Source organism: Anabrus simplex, chromosome 5 (assembly GCF_040414725.1).
Source record: "Anabrus simplex isolate iqAnaSimp1 chromosome 5, ASM4041472v1, whole genome shotgun sequence".
In the NCBI taxonomy this organism is placed as follows: domain Eukaryota; kingdom Metazoa; phylum Arthropoda; class Insecta; order Orthoptera; family Tettigoniidae; genus Anabrus; species Anabrus simplex.
In genome coordinates, this window is record NC_090269.1 from 418,534,728 (window position 1) to 418,555,189 (window position 20,462).

Sequence of the window (20,462 nt, forward strand, 5' to 3'; positions counted from 1 at the left end):
TTCAGCACTAGGGTGTGCATGTATCACTAAAAGGTGTGCATACGGTACATGTCAAAGAAGAATGATAAATGAGTGAGTTCCCAGAGAAATACGAGCAGAAATAAGCAAAAATTTTGCACTTAAGACTCGCCGTCGAGATACGGAAGAAAAACTGAAGAAACGGCAATCTTCCTTGAAGAAAAAAATGGCATACGCGTGTTTTAAGTAGTTTTCGGTTTGTTTGCAGTCTACTAAAAGAAATCTGCAACAGTTGCAGTGAGAACAAATGGATATCGCACCATCAGTGCAGAACTTCAGTGCCAGAATGATAGATTCCAAAGTGTGCTGCACGTTTCATTTATGTGATTATTTTCGTTTACGCTTGTTGTTCTGGATCAGTGAAAAGTGATCTGTTTGGTAATTGCTGTGTATTTTTATAATTTTATGGACGACAACGATCAAGGTGAAATTTAAGACTATGTCTACGTACCACTGTGAATAAGAAAGAACGGCAAACTATATCTAATGTTTGCATGATTAGATCGCACATATACAGTATATTCATATATTATGAGAAATGATTACATGCTTATCAGATTGATTGAGATGACTGTGTACATATTTGCCAACTATTTTTCATTGTAGAAAACTTCTGCTAGTAAAAGTAACTAGATATTACCAAAATAACCCTAAAATCATTCGCGTAGAGACATCTATTGGAGGACGACAGATACTAAACATGACAATAACTGGACTGTTTATTACCAGGGCTTATAAATCTGGATTTAAGTTTCTGGAAACTCAATAAAGTTAACAGCGCAGTTAAAGTTACAAGCGCATTTAAGTAACTCACAGGTAACTGAAGTGTACCAGAAACCGGGCATTAATGCTTCAATCACTGGCCGAAGATCAGCCAAACGCGACTGCTCCTCCAGCATGGAGGACCAAAAGGCGAGCAGCGCACCGTAGTCTGCACTATATAATGAGGTAGAATTGCAACACCATTCCATTCCATTCCACTGTGAGCTTCGCAATTATCAAAGTAAGTCAGAAATCTTGATGTCGAACGCAGTCTTCGGTGAAACGTCAGGACCATCACACGATCCTGGACAACAGCCTACAAGCTTGGAAAACACTGACATGATTTGTAAAGCCAGCTGTGAAAGTCTCAACTGCTATATGTAAAGCCTTTTAACGGACCCCTCGGTACAATTCGACAAGAGTAGGCTATGTGCCGGCACTGGGTTTCACCCCCTCAGTCGTAATCATTATAAATTCGTTCTAGGTAATCAGAGCTGAATTATTTTGCTATTTTGCTTTATGCCGCACCGAGCTGACAGTAGGATTCGAACCCACTATCTCCCGGATGCAAGCTCACAGCTGCACACCAGAGCCGAATTAAAAATCCTGGAGGGGGAAGACTCACAAATTGATATTAACAGAAAGGAATAGTTTTCTTTAAATGTTCAGGTAATACCATTTACAAACCTAGCCAAGCCACGACACAACCACCCCGAAGGGCCATGGACTACCAAGCGACCCTTGCTCAGTCCAAAGGCTTGGAGATTACGAGGTGTTGTGTGGTTGGCACGACAGATCCTCTCTGCCATTATCGTTGGTTTTCCAGACCGGAGCCGCTCTCATTTGTAAACATGTAGGCCGAGTGGAACCTGAATCAGTTCTCAGATCCAAGTAAAAATCTCTGACCGGGCGAGTTGGCTGTGCACGTAGAGACGCGCGGCTGTGAGCTTGCATCCGGGAGATAGTAGGTTCAAATCCCACTATCGGCAGCCCTGAAAATGGTTTTCCGTGGTTTCCCATTTTCACACCAGGCAAATGCTGGGGCTGTACCTTAATTAAGGCCACGGCCGCTTCCTTCCAACTCCTAGGCCTTTCCTATCCCATCGTCGCCATAAGACCTATCTGTGTCGGTGCGACGTAGGGCCCCTAGCAAAAAAAAAAAAAATCTCTGGCCCGGCCGGGAATCGAACCCGGGACCTCCTCAGCCTGTCAGTTCCTCCCCGTTATATCTGCCATCAACTTGGCACCTGAGGTTCCGTCTTGGTTCAGGACCTTTCTAGATCAACTTATGTATTTACAACTCGCATCATAAGAGCCTTTCTTCAAGTACCAATTCAACAAGAACTTCGGCTACTTTACTATGTTCAACCTACTCCTTAATACGATATAAACAAACACATCAGAGTACAAACCGATACATAGAACTTTCCAATGGACACTTTGCTTGTCAATATCAACTTGCAGTGACAACTAATCCATTGGTTACATTGGACAATACATTAAAATTTTTCATTTGTTAAGTCCAAGTTGCAGCCCCATTAGAATAATTTTACTTTTTAATGTGCACTTATTCATATGGAACACTCTGACTAAGTGTTTATTCACTTCTTTTAATATGTCAAACATCGCCATAAAGCCTTGTAAAATGAATCCGACTGTTCAACAGATAGAAGCAACATAGATCAAAGCTGACAATTGTTTTTTGCTACAAGTAGAATCAATTTCTTTTAACTAGTCATTCTTTTAATTAGTAATACTAAGGTGTACACCCTATAGAAAAACAACCATTTTTATCTCATTGACAATCAGCTTGTATATATAAATATCATTTTAGCTTTATCATGTATATTTCTCGAACTATTATTGTGATATTACTATGGGAGTCATGATCAATGTATTTTGTCTTTGTGTAATTTGTTCTTGGCTGATTATGACATGGAATCTTGTCAAAACCGGTACCCGATGTACAAAAAACGTGATGATTTAACAAAAATGTAAAATTTTCACGTAATATATAGTATCAAAAAGGTGGATATTATCTTTTTCTTTATTGTGATTCATTTTTTACACCAGGCAAATGGGGCTGTACCTTAATTAAGGCCACGGCCGTTTCCTTCCAATTCCTAGGCCTTTCCTATCCCATCGTCGCCATAAGACATATCTGTGTCGGTGCAACGTTAAGCAAATAGCAAAAATGAAAATAAAAAAATAATTCATTTCTTGCTGGTGGAGGTCGATTCTTCTCACCTTCATCTTCCTCATTGATATAACAGCGAAGTTCAGTTAGACTTACCATTTTGTTTCTCTCTCGCTCATGTCTCGTGATGGGCATGATCGTGCGCTGGACAGAGCTGTCAACTGTTCGTATAAACAACGAGTCCTAGTGCAGCGGCGCTATTTTTGAATTGATCTGGATCAAGCAAAGGTATGAATCTCGTACGGTGACAAAGCCATTGTTATGGATACGTTAGTGACAAAACAATAGGCCTGGATACATTAGGGCAGGTTAAAAGTCACGAAGGAGCCTTTAGGCCTCTAGTAACCCGCGAGACCTCCATTGGTCTGGACACGTTAGGGTGCATTCACTTGTGTATTTCTTGTGCACGGGTTGGTAACGGAATTCATTTCACTTCATTGCTGGGAGTGACGTCATATCCCATTGTTAAAATCAAATTTTGCACTTCTCCTGAATCTCCTATTCAATACCAATAAATAAGAAATGTAGTGTTACATTCCTATTTAATTATAAGCGGAAGCGGTACCGGTTTCGACCCCAATCTGGGTCATCATCAGCCGAATAACTCAAAAACAATGCATAGGTAAGAAAAAAAATTAAAGAACGAGACCCCCACAAAAACAGTTGAAGAGGCAATATAAGACAACGGGGATAGGCACTGTAAAATCCAAAAGAAGTAGAAGGTAAGTCACTTATAAGAAGCAAGGTGCAATCTTCTGAACAGCAGCACAGCACACGCAAAGTTCGTCACTGTCTCAAAATGTTTACGAGAAGCGGAGAACAGTTAAGTGAGTCAGCTTGCATACACTATCAGGCGCGAAGTCACAATACAATCCAAAAAATATGAAGATCCAAAATCGTGCAGAAGGCGAACACGAGTTGCTCGATTGAAGTAAATTGCCAGCTCCCGAAGATCAGCGCAACATATTCAACGTCCGGCACTGTGCCTTCAAACGCCGACGGAACTCGGTTAATAGCTTAATGATCCAGTCTATAATCACTTCGGTTGCGAAAATGTACATACAGTGTAACCTTGGATTGCGAGCATAATTCGTTCCGGCAACATGCTTGTAATCCAAAGCGCTCGTGTATCAAAGCAAGTTTTTCCGTAAGAAGCAATTGAAACGTGGACGATTCGTCCACAACACAAAAATATTTATTCGCATACCATTTCTAAAACAAAATATAACGTAAAACAAATTAAAGTGCACTTTACCTTATCATAGAATCATTGTTGATATGAGGGAGACGAGAGATGACATGAGAAGAGTTACTGTGTAGCACGAATTTCACAAACAGAATCACTGCTATCTCTTCACTCACTGGAATTGTTTTCTTTTTGCGCAACTTTAACGAGGAACCTGTCCAATTACTGTCACTTTTGCTTGTTTTTGAGGATTTCACGAAAATGTGACGTTGCATTGTCATTGAACTGATTCATCGCTCGCACTGCTACAGCCTTATTCGGGTGGTATTTCTCTACAAAATTTTGCACCGTTTCCCACATTTTGCACTTCTCCTGAATCTCAGTTGAAGTGAGAGATTCCATTGACTTTTCCTCCTCGTCTTCCCCGGACAAGATCTCCTCCATAACCTCCCCCTGTTGTTCGCGATGCAGGTCCATCAGTTCGTTGGTGGTCAGTTCCTCGGTATGTTCTTCCACCAGCTCTTGAATGCCCACGTCATTCACCTCCAGCCCCATAGTCTTCCCTAAGGACACAATTTCATCAACAATCAGCAGCTCATTGTCACCAACAATCCCCTCAAATTCACGTCCAAGAATACAGTCAGGCCACAGCTTTCCCCAAGCGGAAGTGAGAGTTCTCTTGGTAACTTCATCCCCGGCTTTATCGACGATCTTCAGGCAGTTCACGATGGGGAAATGATTTCTCCCAAACTCACTGAGGGTTTCTTCCTTTGGTCACTTCGAAGCATCTCTGAAATAGTGCTTTGGTGTATAGCTTCTTGAAGTTCAAAATGACTTGCTGATCCATAGGCTGGAGTAGTGGAAGGAAGGAACTTACCCTTAACGAACTTGAATTCCTCCAGTAAGTCGTCCTCAAGGCCTGGAGGATGAGCAGGTGACGCTCGTATTGCGGAACCTCGATCGCTTATCAAGTTGCAATAAATTTAAAATGTTTGCTCGTCTTGCAAGACACTCGTAGACCAAGTTACTCGCATTCCGAGGTTTCACTGTATATATATAATACAATTCAACATAATTTAAATATGTAACTAGGATCTTGTAGATTCTTTAGAACAGTTGACGTTAAAAACAATTGTGAAGAGAAAAATGGTAAAAAGCGCAATACTGGAAACAAATGAGAAACGTATATGCACAGTGCGCTATTTCATGAAGATAAGAATTCAGGCCGAAATTGAGGTAGTCAAAGTCATCGCACGGCACGAGTTTAAATTTGAATGTAAAGACCCAAAATGTAGGTGGCACGATTTTGGATCTTCATATTTGTTGGATTGTGCTGTGACTTTGCGCCTGATAGTGTATGCAAGCTGGCTCACTTAACGGTTCTCCGCTTCTCGTAAACATTTTGAGACAGTGCCGTACTTTGCGTGTGCTGTGCTGCTGTTCAGAAGATTGCGCCTTGCTTCTTATAAGTAACCTTCTACTTCTAGATTTTACAGTGCTTATCCCCATTGTCTTATATTGCCTCTTCAACTGTTTTTGTGGGGAACTCGTTCTTTAATTTCCTTCTTACCTATGCATTGTTTTTGCATTTTATTCGGCTGATAATGACTCGGATTGGGGTTAAAACCGGTACCGCTTCCGCTTATAATTAAATAGAAATGTAACACTACATTTCTTGTTTATTTGTATTGAATAGGTTGAGCTACCATATTTATTATTTCAATTTAATTGCGATACAGTTCAATAGGGAACATCGTGAAAAATTTTTATCTTAAAATATCCCATTGTGCCTCACCCAAAGGAAATGCTGGTATGTAGTTAGACAATGGATTATGCCACGTGATAAATTGTATTAGGTTATAAAAGCAAAATTATTTCTGGGGATGGTGGGTGGGTTCTTGGCTGTCGCAGTGAACACATCTCTCCTCTACAAGGTATTTCAGTTAAGATTTTTCACATATCATGCTATAAAAGTGTGGTAAGTCATACTGAATTTCTACCCTTTCATTTCCCAGTCATTACCAGCTAAAAACTAAAAATGTTCAATTTCATCATTGTCAAGGCATCTCCTCCTTTGTGATGCTGTCATTTTTGTTGTTGTGACTGGAAGTACAGAAGATATATATTTCATCATTGCCACGCCCTCGGACACTAAACCATACGCCATTTCATATCATTGCCACAAAACAAAATCTTAATGCAAATAAGAGGGGAAAGTGAATTATCTCTCCTTTACAACTTCCCTGAACTTCTGGTGTAACATTTGAACTGATCAGTTGCCGCATTTATTTTTGTGGACACAGCAGAGCGAGTGTTGCATTAAAACTTAAATTTACGGGTTTAGCACGGGAGGCTTGTCATCGCACAACATATATTTAGGGGTTTAGCATTGACTGGGTTAATGAAGGGCATACAAGGCATGGCAAGACACTACAACAAAGTTGAAGAAACAGGCATTTCTTTCAGGTTTAAGCACTGGGCTAAAAAAATCCAACAGGGAGTGGTAATCAACTGAGAGTGTTACACATTGGAAGTTATGACAGTTTTTTGGAGGGTTGTGTTCGAGTTCAAAAAAACTCTAGACTCACAATGAAATAACTGGCGATGAATTTAAATTGCAGTTTGAAAGAACATTATCAAAACTGATGCCTGGTAGTGTAATCGTGTTGGATAAACCTCCTTATCATAGTGTGAAGTTAGAATGTATTCCACACAAATCCTAGCTGAGAAGTAAAAACGCAACATGTGACGAAGGACTTGTTAAAACCAAATTGCTGGAATTGATGAAGACTCATAAGCCTTGGTTCGAGAAATATGTAAGATTACTTAGCACAACAAGTGGGCCAATGTTGTCTGACTGCCCCCATATCACTGAATTAAACCCAATAGAGATGGTGTGGAGCTAGATCAAGTGTTATGTTGCCAGCCTTAATACCACTTTCACACTTTGTAACAACACTTCGTCAGGTGACAGCTGATACAATGGTGTTCCTATGTCCAGCATGTGGTGTGCAAAGAGAAAACTATGTGGGGCCTGGAAAGTGCCAGATACTGTAGCTGAAAAAATGAGTATTAATTTAGGAGAGGATTCTAGTGATGCAAGTGACAGCAAATTGTCTGATCTACAGGAAATCGAGCCTCAGGAACGTTAGGATTAATGAAATACCAGTACTTGTCATGTAAGTATGGTTACTTGTTAATTCTCATGGCAAATATATTTCATAGCAATGATAATGTATTTTTGTTACCGTATGTCAAATACGTTCAGGCAAAGCGTCCATAATACCAATATAAATGGTCAGTTATTGGACATAAATTTTCCACCCAACTCATTCCTGGTTGCCAGCGTTTCGCCCCAGTATGCTAAGTTGGGCTCATCAGTTGGTAAACAGCACATTAGCATGGCTAGTGCATACTGTGCAGGCCACTGCGTAGGCTACTTGAAGCCACCGGCAGTACCAATGCACTATGAAAGCCTTTGTCTCATTACCAAGAATTGATGCCTGCCCATATATATATCAAGCGTCTATAACCGTAAATTTTCTTTAATGTTCATATTTGCACAAAGAGCAGGCAGCGAGACGTGGACCTCGCAGAGTGATACGAAATGTTTATGTCTACTTCAGTCTTTCGTTGGATTGTGAAAAAATGCAAAAAATTGAATGTCATCATCATTTCCTTGGATTGCTGGTCAGTTTACTCTAATACTTCACACTTTCTGTTCATGTAATTCAGGATTGTGAAGAACTGCAAAAAGACCTCAATAATGTTGCGAGATTTATAGACAATGGTATGATAGCAAATGGGATGAGAAATCATGTTATAGGCCTAGGTCTAAGTTACACCAAGAGGAAAAGTGTTCTTGGTTTTAATTACTGTGTTGTTGGAGTGAGAGCACCTCACAGGGATAACTTTTTAAATTTTACAATATGCATTACATTGCTCTGACACAGATAGGTCGGTTACGGTACACAAGCCGGCTATCGCCAGTTCACTCGTAGGCGCCGACATATGCTGTTAAATATGTCCATTAGGGTACAAGGAAGGAGTAGAGGTGCGAAAATACTAGGTTTTTGTATTATTACCTGCCATATAGAACACAAGAAGACACTATATAGGACTGGTAGAGCACATGGCGACCATGTTTACTTGGTGACGGAAGGGTGATGAAGTCATACCTGACGTCACAGGGTGTAAGAGAGAGACAGGGAATTAATATCCGAAAACTAAGCCCGAATTTTTGCTGCTGCGCATGCGCTGCCAATTTAATTATTTAGCATTTCACCGTGGACAAGAAAAATGATCGTGACGTCATTTATGACGTCACGCCCCCCCTGTTCCTCTATAGATAACTCATGTGGTACACCTGGTAATGGCGACTGGAGCTGTGACGTCACATAGGGCCGCCAACCCCTCCGCGCGTAACGAAGGGGGCGTAACACCAGCTGTCCCGATGTGTGTGGGTGCTTCGAAATATGTACATATCCATGGCACATGAAGGAATATGGCAGAAAATGCATAATCATGGCGTATACAACGTGTGAATAGTTTAGGTACAACTATTCGGGAATGCATACCTATTATATACATTTACTTTAAGAAAAACTATACATTCCCTAGCCCAACGTATGTAACAGTATAAGGAAGTGGAAATAATGCAAATCCTACTTGGAAGTCCTTGTAGAGGTGAGATGTGGGCCTAAAACTATTCGGGAAACAATAATCATATGATGTCCGTTCGTCGCCAATCAACAGGTAAGTAGTGCTGTTAGGAGTAGAAGGTGAGTACGCTGCTTATTATATTATGTGAACGTCGTGCATTCTGCTTCAATGCTGTTGAAACAGGCAGCCGTTCCATACATCGTCACGGCATGTCCTCTATCACCAAGTGGTTAGGTTCCTGAGGTTGGTACGTCTCTGACGATATGTAGATCGAAGGTGGAGGGGCGGTGATTCGCGGGAGCTCCAGTCGCCATTACCACGTGGTCGTGAAACCTGTGCCGGTACTGTCAATGCACGTTTCGGATATTTATTTCCTTAATGGCTCGTATATACACATTGTGCGATATCGTGTACTTAACCCCGGAACGACTGATTCGTACATTCCGTGGTGGTTTGTGTGTGTTGTAGGTGTGTTATTGTCGAAACATGCGATGGAACGAACCTTGTGAGTGCTGTTATATTAACGTATGCTAGCTGGCTTCGTAGACGATGGCCGGCCGTACCTGCAATGGATAACAAAAGGACCGTCTGTATTAATCGGTGAGTACCGTTAGAACACACTACTTCCTATTGGTACTGTGTGCATGTGCCATGTACTGTAGCGGGGTCGAAGCCGCGGAGCGGCCCTAGGCCTACATCTCTCCTCGAAAGGGAATTCCACGTACAATGTACGTTCGTTTCACGTCCTATGCCCATTGGGCTGCGGAAGGTAAAGTTTTGCCCGAAAGTAAATGTATATCATAGGTATGCCGGCAGGTTGCATGGCGTTTATGCAGGCTATTTGCATGGTGTTCCCTTCCTTATACTGTTTCGAAGTGGCGGGGCGGCCCTAGGCCTACATTCCTGATCTACAAGGAATTCCACGTACAATGTATATTCGTTTCACGTCCGTATAATGTTATATACCGGGTGGGCTGCGGAAGGTAAAGTTTGTCTTAAAGGTGAATGTATATCATAGGTATGCCGGCTGTTTGCGTTGTGTTTACGCCGGCTATTTGCATTGTGTTCCCTTCCTTATACTGTTATAAACGTTCGGATGCGGAATGTACAGTTTTACCCAGTACCTTTCTATCATAGGTGTGCATTCTGTGATTTGCTGTGCTCATTTTCTGCTGTAACCCATGGGATGCTTAGTTTTGTTTGTATGTACATTTAAATGTCAGATGTTGCCTCGTGACGTCATAATTTCATCACGGCTGACCTTCCAGAGGTTGACGGGATGAACTATGACGTCATCAACATGGCTACCCTGGCAAAAGAGCCGTAGCGCTTGGCACATATTGGCATTTAATAATTACGTACAAATTGCAAAAACTCTTCAGTTTTGCATCTAAGTTCCTTTTTTGGACATAGTAGAATTCGCCCTTCACGTTAAAAAATTTCTGAGACCCGATCTGGAGATAGTCGGCTTGTGTACCGGACCCAATAGGTCTTATGGCGACGATGGGATAGGAAAGGGCTAAGAATGGGAAGGAAGCGACCGTGCCCTTCATTAAGGTACGGTCCCAGCATTCGCCTGGTGAGAATATGAAATCAAGGGAAACCATCTTCAGGATGGCAAAATGCAATCTGAAAGCTACGTGACCCAAAAAACACTGCCACTTCCTCGGTGGGGATCAATGTAAGTACGCAAGTGCTAATGTAAGGAAAGATCATAATTAGGGTAATCACATTAACGAGGTTGTAAATAAAGGCTACAGATCTATTTGCATGGTTGTGAGAGTGATTGTTCTATTATATCCCGATATTCATAATTTCATATACGTATAATGATTTTTTTAACTATTGTCAATAATCCATGTGAAGCTAACAGTGCACATATTTAGCACCAGCCTATTGTTAGTAAGAATGAACAGTGGCTAAATATTTAGCCACCAGGTTCTGAAGTTCGTCTGAAAGGGTTGATTGAAAAAAAAAAAAAAAAACAATATCAAATCCAATTAACAGTTACCCCTGCTACAAATAATGCTCTTCTAATAAAAAAAATTTTCTGATCACTCCGGGAAAATTCAGGTGGCTAAATATTTAGCCACTGACCTATAAAGGGTTAGAGAAAGGAGATTAGCTGTTCAACTATGCGGGATGTTCCGAACCGTCAGTGAAGAAACAACATGGAATGTCATTAGTAGATGAAGAAGCTTGAATGGAGCTTTTAAATATCAAAAGCACGGCGCCATACTCTTTAGACCTATGGACGGACATCTTTAACGAATGCCTGAAACAAGGTACAGTGCCAAAAATCTGGCGGCAACCCACGCTGAAGCTGTTATATAAAGAAGGAGATATTGAAGATCCAAATAATGCACACAGGGGTATAGCATTGGAATGCACAGCCTTCAAAATCCTAACGAGTCTCCAGAACAACCGTTTGTACAACATGATAGAGAAATTCATCCCTGAAGAGAAATTCATGTTCACCAAGGGCAAATCGACTTTACATGTTGTGAAATGTCTTATGAACAAAATTGAGGGAGCCCTGAGGTATCCAAGAGGAAAGCTCTGTGTGACTTTCGTGGACTATACCAAGGCATTTGACCTCATAAGCAGGTCCATGATAAAAGAAAAACTGGAAGGGTACATAGGGAAAACTACATCACAAGAATTATTCGGAATATATTTGGACATAACCTGGTACAGATAGACGACAGTGTTGACCAATCCAGACCACTAGAACAGAAAAATGGCGTATTACAAGGAGCTATTATTCAATATAGCCACATCAGATGTCACCAAATACATCAAAGCGGACGCCAAAATACTGGCCTATGCCGACGACATGGTTGTTATGTCACATGACATAACAAAACTTCAAGAAGGCCTTGACCAACTGGAAAAGTGGGCCACCAGAAATGAACTGCAACTTAACGAAAAGAAAACTGTGACAATTACGTTCTTTGAAATCGGTAGCGCCCTACCCTAGACACTCCAGTGTATAACACACAACTTCGCGAAGAAATATATATGAATTGTACCTTAAAATCCTTTTAGAAGAGAGATGTGTTCATTACCAATGCCAGGGACCCACCGACCCGCCCAAAAATGTATGTTTACTTTTATAACACAACGAAAGTTTTCACGCGCCATCAACCATTAGCCGGCCAGCTACGAGCACGGCCATTGGCCGACATGACGTCATTCCCATAATTCGTAACTCGCTGGTTCCGTTACCAACCCGCGCAGAATAAAAACGCAGCAAGAAACCCGCCAAGAAAAATATGTAATTTAGTAGCTGTAACCTATCTTTCCAAATCCAGGCCAAGCTCTGTCATGAGAACAGTGGCCCCCTTCGAGAGGCTCTTAACTATCGCCGCGGCGCATACTGCCCGCATGGCAATAAAAAAAGTAATCGAGTGGTTGTAACCTAAAACAAATTTCAAGAAGAATTCTATGGACTAGTGATTTATTGGTCCAGGGATCGAGCTACTTTCGTTCGAACAAAAATAAAAATATTTATTGGTCCAGGGATCATGCTATTTTTCTGTTGACCTCCATTTTGCTGTTTGCATTCCACGGTGCTAGCCCTGGACCTGAAGAAAGTAACAAAAGACGGCACCAAATTTCGCAGCAGTCCGCTGGACATTTCCTAAACAGTTGGCAACAGTTCGCAGATCGCCGGCAGATCGTAAAGGACGCTTCTTATTACAAGTTGTCCATTTCATGACCGTATCGATGTTTAATCAAGAAATAAGTATAAATAACCACCTAATCGATACTTTATTAATGCCTCAGGCAAAATTGAATAAAATTAAAACTTACAGGACATGTTTCGACCCCGTGAACTAAAAATAAAAGAGCATCACCGTCCGCGTAGCTTCCGTGTACAGCAGGCAGAGTGAGTAGAGTGCCTACACTAGGGCTATGCCTTTGAAATCATTTACTAAAAGACTTATGTACACAACCGAAAAGTAATCCGCCAGCTGGGCTGCAGTCCTAAATGCTCATCAATGACAGATTGAAAGGAGGAAGATAGAAAGTAAAAAGGTACTGGAAACATGAACTGAAGAATATTATTTTGTACACCATCACTATTCTATTTAAGCAAAAAATTCCAAAATTGACTACCATTAGGCTACACCCTTTTCAAAGTGTCAATGACCACAGGTTTTGCTCTGAACTATCTTCCATATCTTACAAATGTACTATAACTTTTTACTGAATACTAACCTGTGTAGTCGACAGGGGCACCTCTGCGGAAGAACTTCAAGGTTGGATAGCCCTTTACACCATGCTCTTCGGCTAATTCTGTCTCCTCTGTGGCATCCACCTTTCCCAACTTAATACCAGACTCCAACTCTGCAAGTTTCTGAGCTGCTTTCGCATATTCTGGAGCTAGTGCTTTACAATGACCACACCAAGGGGCATCTAAATAACAGAAGAAAATCAACAAACTATTCATCAGAATCTCATTAAAAAGAAAAAAAAAAACCGCACATCTTACCCTAGGCCTAGGTCTATATCCATGCCGAAATTAAATTTAACATATGTTACAAATTAATGTTATAAGTGTCTAGCTAAACCTTACACGTACACATACTTTTTGACACGTGGATTAAACCAATTACACGTTAATTAAAAAACAGACTGCATAAAGAAACTGAAAATTAGTGTGTTGAGGTCTCTCAAAAATATAAGCATTTAAAAAATATTACTTAGTGAGGTGCTCAAAATTGCATTTCTACGAGTCACAGCTTGACATTAATTACATTTTAACAAGAACACACGTCTACTTACAAAATTCGACAAGAACAAATTCATTATCAGAAATGCCGGAATTAAAGTTTTCTTTCGTGAGAACTAAAACACCTTCGTCGGTTTTTATATCTTGGCTGCAACATACGGCGGCTAGTAAACATAAAATACTCGCTGGAAGCAACATTATCTTCAACTCTACCTGAACACAACTATACCACACGCACGCAGCCCAACTAAGACCGTATTTCAGATGACGAGTTGATGGTAACGAGGAAGACGGAAACGTGGCGGCATCAACTCGTGTTGAAATCTGATTGGTATTTGGATACCATGTGATTAGTCGGCATCAAAATAAATACTTAATGCATAAAATCGTGTTTCTGTTGTGGGAGGAGAAAGAAATGCATTAACCGGCATAAATGGCCCTCAGTGTTAAAGTTTTTTATAAGTGAGCATTTTGAAGATGTTATTCCCTAGAAATATATCTCCCTCAAACCTCTCACCGTTCATTTTCATGTTATATTAGTTGAATTTTGGAATTTCTGTTTGCGACACAAATGTGCGTAAAACCTCATTGTAACGTCATAAAATGGTTATTTCTGTCTTAGAAGACCTCTTTACCGTCAAAAGATGTCAGCTGAAGTATGGGCTATTCTATTCTGATCTAATGCATGTGCACTGAAGTAACCTCTCTCTTTGCACATTTTACAACTTGTCGGTTGATTTCACGGCTTTAAACTTTTGTTTTTCAGAGAGAAGATGAGTATAAAGTTACATCGGAGATTCATCAAAATAGTAAAGTAGATAAATCCGCCAAACCTATCGTATCTCCTGAGAGTTAGTTGAATTATTCTTATAGTAGCCTATTTTAGTTAGAAAGAATGCTGTTACTAAATGTTAAATAGTTTTAAGATGGAATTGAATTGATGAAACAAATTCGAAGTGTGGATTTTATTTTTATTTCTTGGTTTTGAACTTATATGCTTATTTATGTCTGGTTTAGATGTAGTAACAAAGTTTGGTTTCAAATTGCCCTCGAACCTCGGTGTCAACTCAAAACAAGAACACCTAATCCGAACTGATGAGGATGGAGATTTTATCCTGGACAGGAGTAGAAGGATCGAGCAAGAGGATGCTATCTTGATAGGTGATGTAAATTTTAATCCCCTTTCAAAAATTCCTATTGCTTGAACATTAATTATCTGAACCTGCAGGCGTACTTGTAGTTAACTGAAAACCTTAAAAATCCAAACATCTATTTACTGCAAGCAAGTTTGTAATTTTTCGTTGATGATATCGGGGTCACATGTAAATTTTAAAAAGCCCATATTCGTCGGACGACCCACGGCCGCCTTTGTGTCACTCTGCTATCCCACCCTGTCTGTTGCACAGAACTTGGAGCGTGATGTTTCTCATGAGAGAATGAGTCAAACTCATGCTAAACTGCCTTTATTTTGCCATCATATAGCAATGTGATTGGCCTAATAGGTTTCTTGGTACTGTGCTCACTGTTTATTGACAATCGCTCAAGGGTGGTTACAGAATGAAGTTATGATATTTCATTAAACTTCTTGTTACCACCGTAAGGGTTGAACACAAATGATATGAATGAGGTGTGGCTCAATCAATGAAACAACATACTTTTAAAAACACCACTCAGACTTATTCGTCCACGAAAGTCATTCCAAGCCACTTTCCACTGACAGCTCGGAGCATACCACTTATGTTTTTATAAACAAAGAGTGTCTCTTGAGTGTTCACCTTTTCAATACTCTATGTGATTTTTATAAATTACATATATAATATTACAATGTCTAATTGTGTGCACCGAGCTCGATAGCTGCAGTCGCGTAAGTGCGGGCAGTATCCAGTATTCGGGAAATAGTTGGTTCGAACCCCACTGTCGGCAGCCCTGAAAATGGTTTTCCGTGGTTTTCCATCTTTACACCAGGCAAATGCTGGGGCTGTACACTAATTAAGGCCATGGCCGCTTCCTTCCTACTCCTGGCCCTTCCCTGTCCCATCGTCGCCATAAGACCTATCTGTGTCGGTGTGACGTAAAGCAACTAGCCAAAAAAAAAGTCTAATTGTGCGACATGTTTTACGTAATTTTTATCAGCAGCTTTAGTTCTATACCTCTTATCTTTAAATCATTAGAAACCGAGTCTAACCATCGTCATCTTGGTCTACCTTACTTCTCTTACCCTCCATAACAGAGTCCATTATTCTCGTAGGTAACCTATCCTCCATTCGTCTCACATGACCCCACCACCAAAGACGGTTTATGCGTACAGCTTCATCTATAGAGTTCATTCCTAAATTAGCCTTTATCTCCTCATTCCGAGTACCCTCCTGCCATTGTTCCCACCGGTTTGTACCAGCAATCATTCTTGCTACTTTCATATCTGTTACTTCTAACTTATGAATAAGATATCCCGAGTCCACCCAGCTTTCGCTCCCGTAAAGCAAAGTTGGTCTGAAAACAGACCGATGTAAAGATAGTTTCGTCTGGGAGCTGACTTCCTTCTTACAGAATACTGTTGATCGCAACTGCGAGCTCACTGCATTAGCTTTACGACACCTTGATTCAATCTCACTTACTATATTACCATCCTGGGAGAACACACAACCTAAATACTTGAAATTATCGACCTGTTCTTGCTTTGTATCACCAATCTGACATTCAATTCTGTTGAATTTCTTACCTACTGACATCAATTTAGTCTTCGAGAGGCAAATTTTCATACCATACTCATTGCACCTATTTTCAAGTTCCAAGATATTAGACTGCAGGCTTTTGGCACAATCTGCCATTAAGACCAAGTCGTCAGCATAGGCTAGACTGCTTACTACATTTCCACCTAACTAAATCCCTCCCTGCCATTTTATACCTTTCAGCAGATGATCCATGTAAACTACGAACAGCAGAGGTGAAAGATTACAGCCTTGTCTAACTTCTATAAGAACCCTGAACCAAGAACTCATTCTACCATCAATTCTCACTGAAGCCCAATTGTCAACATAAATGCCTTTGATTGCTTTTAATAATCTACCTTTAATTCCATAATCCCCCAGTATAGCGAACATCTTTTCCCTCGGTACTCTGTCATATGCTTTCTCTAGATCTACGAAACATAAGCACAACTGCCTATTCCTCTCGTTGCATTTTTCAGTTACCTGGCGCATACTGAAAATCTGATCCTGACAGCCTCTCTGTGGTCTGAAACCACACTGGGTTTCATCCAACTTCCTCTCAACGACTGATCGCACCCTCCCTTCCAAGATGCCAGTGAATACTTTGCCTGGTATACTAATCAATGAGATACCTCGATATTTGTTGCAATCCTTCCTGTTCCCTTGCTTATAGAGGTGCAATTACTGCTTTTGTCCAATCTGAAGGTACCTTACCAACACTCCATGCTAATTTTACTAGTCTATGAAGCCATTTCATCCCTGCCTTCCCACTATACTTCACCATTTCAGGTCTATTTTCATCTATTCCTGCTGCCTTATGATAATGGAGTTTATTTACCATCCTTTCCACTTCCTCGAGCGTAATTTCACCAACATCATTTTCCTCCTCCGCATGAGTTTGGTTGTTAGCAACACCACCAGGATGATTTCCTTTTACATTGAGAAGATGTTCAAAATATTCCCTCCACCTCTCCAGTGATTCCCTGGGATCTATTATGAGTTCACCTGAATTACTCAAAACACTGTTCATTTCCTTCTTCCCTCCCTTCCTAAGATTCTTTATTACTGTCCAGAAAGGTTTCCCTGTTGCTTGACCTAGTCTTTCCAAGTTATTACCAAAATCTTCCCATGACTTCTTTTTGGATTCAACAACTATTTGTTTCGCTCAGTTTCTTTCATCTACGTACAAATCCCTGTCTGCCTCGGACCTTGTTTGGAGCCATTTCTGATAAGCCTTCTTTTAACGTTTATAAGCTTCTCTCACTTCATCATTCCACCAAGATGTTCGACTTTTCCCATCTTTACACACAGTTGTTCCTAGGCATTCCCTTGCTGTTTCTACTACAGCATCTCTGTATGCCACCCATTCACTTTCTATATCCCGAACGTGCTTACTGTCTACTGTTCAAAACTTCTCACTAATCATATCCATGTACTTCTGTCTAATTTCCTTCTCCTGGAGATTTTCTACCCTTGTTCGTTTGCAGACAGATTTCACTTTCTCTACCCTAGGCTTAGAGATCGTAAGTTCACTACAAATCAGATAGTGGTCTGCATCATCAAAAAATCCCCGGAAAACTCGTAGATTCCTAACAGATTTTCTGAATTCGAAGTCGGTTAAGATATAGTCTATTATGGATCTGGTACCCCTAGCCTCCCATGTGTAGCGGTGAATAGCCTTATGCTTAAAGAATGTATTCATAACAGGTAAATTCATACTAGCAGAGAAGTCCAGCAAACGCTTCCCATTTCCATTAGGTTCCATATCTTCCCCACATTTACCAATCACCCTTTCGTATCCTTCAGTTCTATTCCCAACTCTCGCATTGAAATCGCCCGTTAGCACTATTCTATCCTTGCTGTAGACTCTGACCACGATGTCAGTCAATGCTTCATAAAACTTGTCAACTTCATCCTCATCTGCACCCTCACATGGTGAATACACGGACACAATTCTAGTCCTAATTTCTCCAACTGACGAATCTACCCATATCATTCGCTCATTTACGTGCCTAACAGAAACTATGTTGTGTGCAATGGTATTCCTGATAAACAGCCCTACCCCAGACTCTGCCCTTCCCTTTCTAACACCTGTCAAGTACACTTTATAATCTCCTATCTCTTCCTCGTTATCTCCCTTTACCTGAATATCACTTACTCCTAGCACATCCAGATGCATCCTCTTTGCTGACTCAGCCAGTTCTACTTTCTTTCTTCCATAAGTGCCATTAATATTGATAGCTCCCCATCGGATTCCATTTCGTTCGCCAAGTTGTTTCCAAGGAGTCCCTCGCCTGTCAAATGGGAGTGGGACTCCGTTACTCCCATAGGTCTGAGGCTTGCTTAAAATGTTCTGAGCTTGGTAAATTCATGAAGCAGGATGCTACCCTACTTGCACATAGTCCAAGTGAGGATCTCTCCTCTAATGGGTTATGGACCACCGGTGAATTGTATAGTCCTAGCCGCCTGAGCACAAGGAGGGCAATGACTCAGAACGTGTCCGAGATGCCCACTCCTGTTCCATAGCAACTGGTATCCCAACTCTCAGGACCACTTACTAGGCCACTCAGCCATTGCCCATGGTTCACGAACTAGGGCGTGACTACAGTAACCCACACCATGAACCATCTAGGATTAAAATTGGTAACAAAATCTTGGGCTCATAATTCATAATACATTTGTATGTCACTGGTCAAAGTTGTTGAACTAACATAGTTTGCTCTGTCTTTAAAAACATTTATGATTTAATAAGAATTTTATTGCTGCCAATGGCCATATAAGGCGTAAATACAATATCTTTTCACTTATTGTCACCAAGTTTGTTTGCACTTTTGATAAGTTTTCATTGGCTAGCTGGGTGATTGTTTGTTGCCCACGCTTGCACTGTAAGGCATGATATTCCCCGCAGTGTTGGTCACAGAGTTTGCACATGCAATCCGAGACTGGTTCATGGTACTTCAAGGTCTGGCATACTTTATGGTGAAACCTCGTAACTGTGTGCCGTAAGTCGTATCCTGTGCGTGTCCATTCACGGTTGATCATGGCGTCTGTCGTGTAGAAATCCATCCCAATATTTGCTCTTTTCTTTCATTTCTTGTAAGAGTTCCCAATAACTTGTGGATGGTGGCAGTAGGTGAAGTCTTACATCCTCCACTAAAAACGTTTCCCTTGCCAGTACATAGACTAATCAAGATGGAGTGTATTTCGAGACGCATAGAACTTGCTAGAGGAACCTTGCTTCCTGACTTTCCAATTCTTGTAGTTGTTCCTACAAGGGAAACAACTTATATTAAGTCCAGACCTCATGTGGCTATAGGCACAACCTTTATTACGAAAAGTCGCATGGCTATCTCCAGGGACAGGCGTGGTAGCTGCTGATGTCGTTGATGTTCCCAATTGCTGCGGCTATTCTTTCCCTCAGTGTATCGAGAAAGACGTTCTAGTGACTTGAATTGTGATTCCAAGGTACTTGTAGGCATTGCTATTCCTGAGCCTCTGTCTTTTGCACTGTATAAAGTCCTAGAAACCTACTTGTTCCAGTGCAATTCCTCTGTAGGACTCAGGTCTATTCACCTCTCCTTTTCCTGTATACAGCATCTTTATGGTTGGCTTCCTCAAAGATGATGGAATCTTCTCTGTCTCTAGACATTTGTTCAGCAGCTCTGTCCATACTAGCACTAGGTATGGTGCTGAGGCTTTCAGATGTTCATAAAAAATTCTGTTTGGGCCTGCAGCTCTATGGTTCTTTGTGGCCTCAATGACTTTCTTTATTTCAGCTATTGAAGGGCGTGCACTGTTCTACTTCATCATCTGTAATGGTTGTAGGTGTTGTGTTATTGTAGCATAGTGTTTGTTCCAAGTGTGCTTCCCAAACCTCAATCGATATGTCCGTTGGAAAGTGTGATTGTCTTGTGCGGAGTGCTTTATACGGATCTTGCTTCCCAAACCTCCATCGGTATGTCTGTTGGAAAGCGCGATTGTCTTGTGCGCAGTGCTTTATATGGATTTCTTCATTAGGTCAAGATTTTGCCTTTCCTCGTATTCAACTCTTTTTTTGTTTTATTAGAAATGTATATTCCTTTCTAGCATTCTGATATTCTACTAGGTCAGTTATCCCCCTAGTCTGCCTTGCTTTTCTTAGTTTCTCCAAAGTTTGCTGTCTTATTTGGTAACAACCCCTGTCAAACCATT

General features: G+C 40.9%; 2 protein-coding genes across 3 annotated transcripts in view; one reads left to right on the forward strand and one right to left on the reverse strand.

Moving 5' to 3' along the window:
* Window positions 1-13,846, reverse strand: part of Pdi (protein disulfide isomerase) — a 168,654-nt gene extending 154,808 nt beyond the window's left edge. The window contains exons 1-2 of the mRNA XM_067147785.2: window positions 13,617-13,846; window positions 13,050-13,247 (exon numbers count right to left, since the gene is read on the reverse strand). Of these exons, the coding sequence (XP_067003886.2) occupies window positions 13,050-13,247; window positions 13,617-13,761 (343 nt within the window). The 5' untranslated portion in view covers window positions 13,762-13,846. The remainder of the gene's footprint in view (window positions 1-13,049; window positions 13,248-13,616) is intronic.
* A 101-nt stretch (window positions 13,847-13,947) lies between these two features.
* The window catches only part of LOC136874188 (methyltransferase-like protein 22), a 70,170-nt gene continuing 63,655 nt past the window's right edge, over window positions 13,948-20,462 (forward strand). For both annotated transcript variants that reach the window (XM_067147786.2, XM_067147787.2), the window contains exons 1-3: window positions 13,948-14,219; window positions 14,330-14,414; window positions 14,581-14,724. In XM_067147786.2, coding sequence (XP_067003887.2) covers window positions 14,208-14,219; window positions 14,330-14,414; window positions 14,581-14,724 — 241 coding nt within the window. In that variant the 5' untranslated portion in view covers window positions 13,948-14,207. The remainder of the gene's footprint in view (window positions 14,220-14,329; window positions 14,415-14,580; window positions 14,725-20,462) is intronic.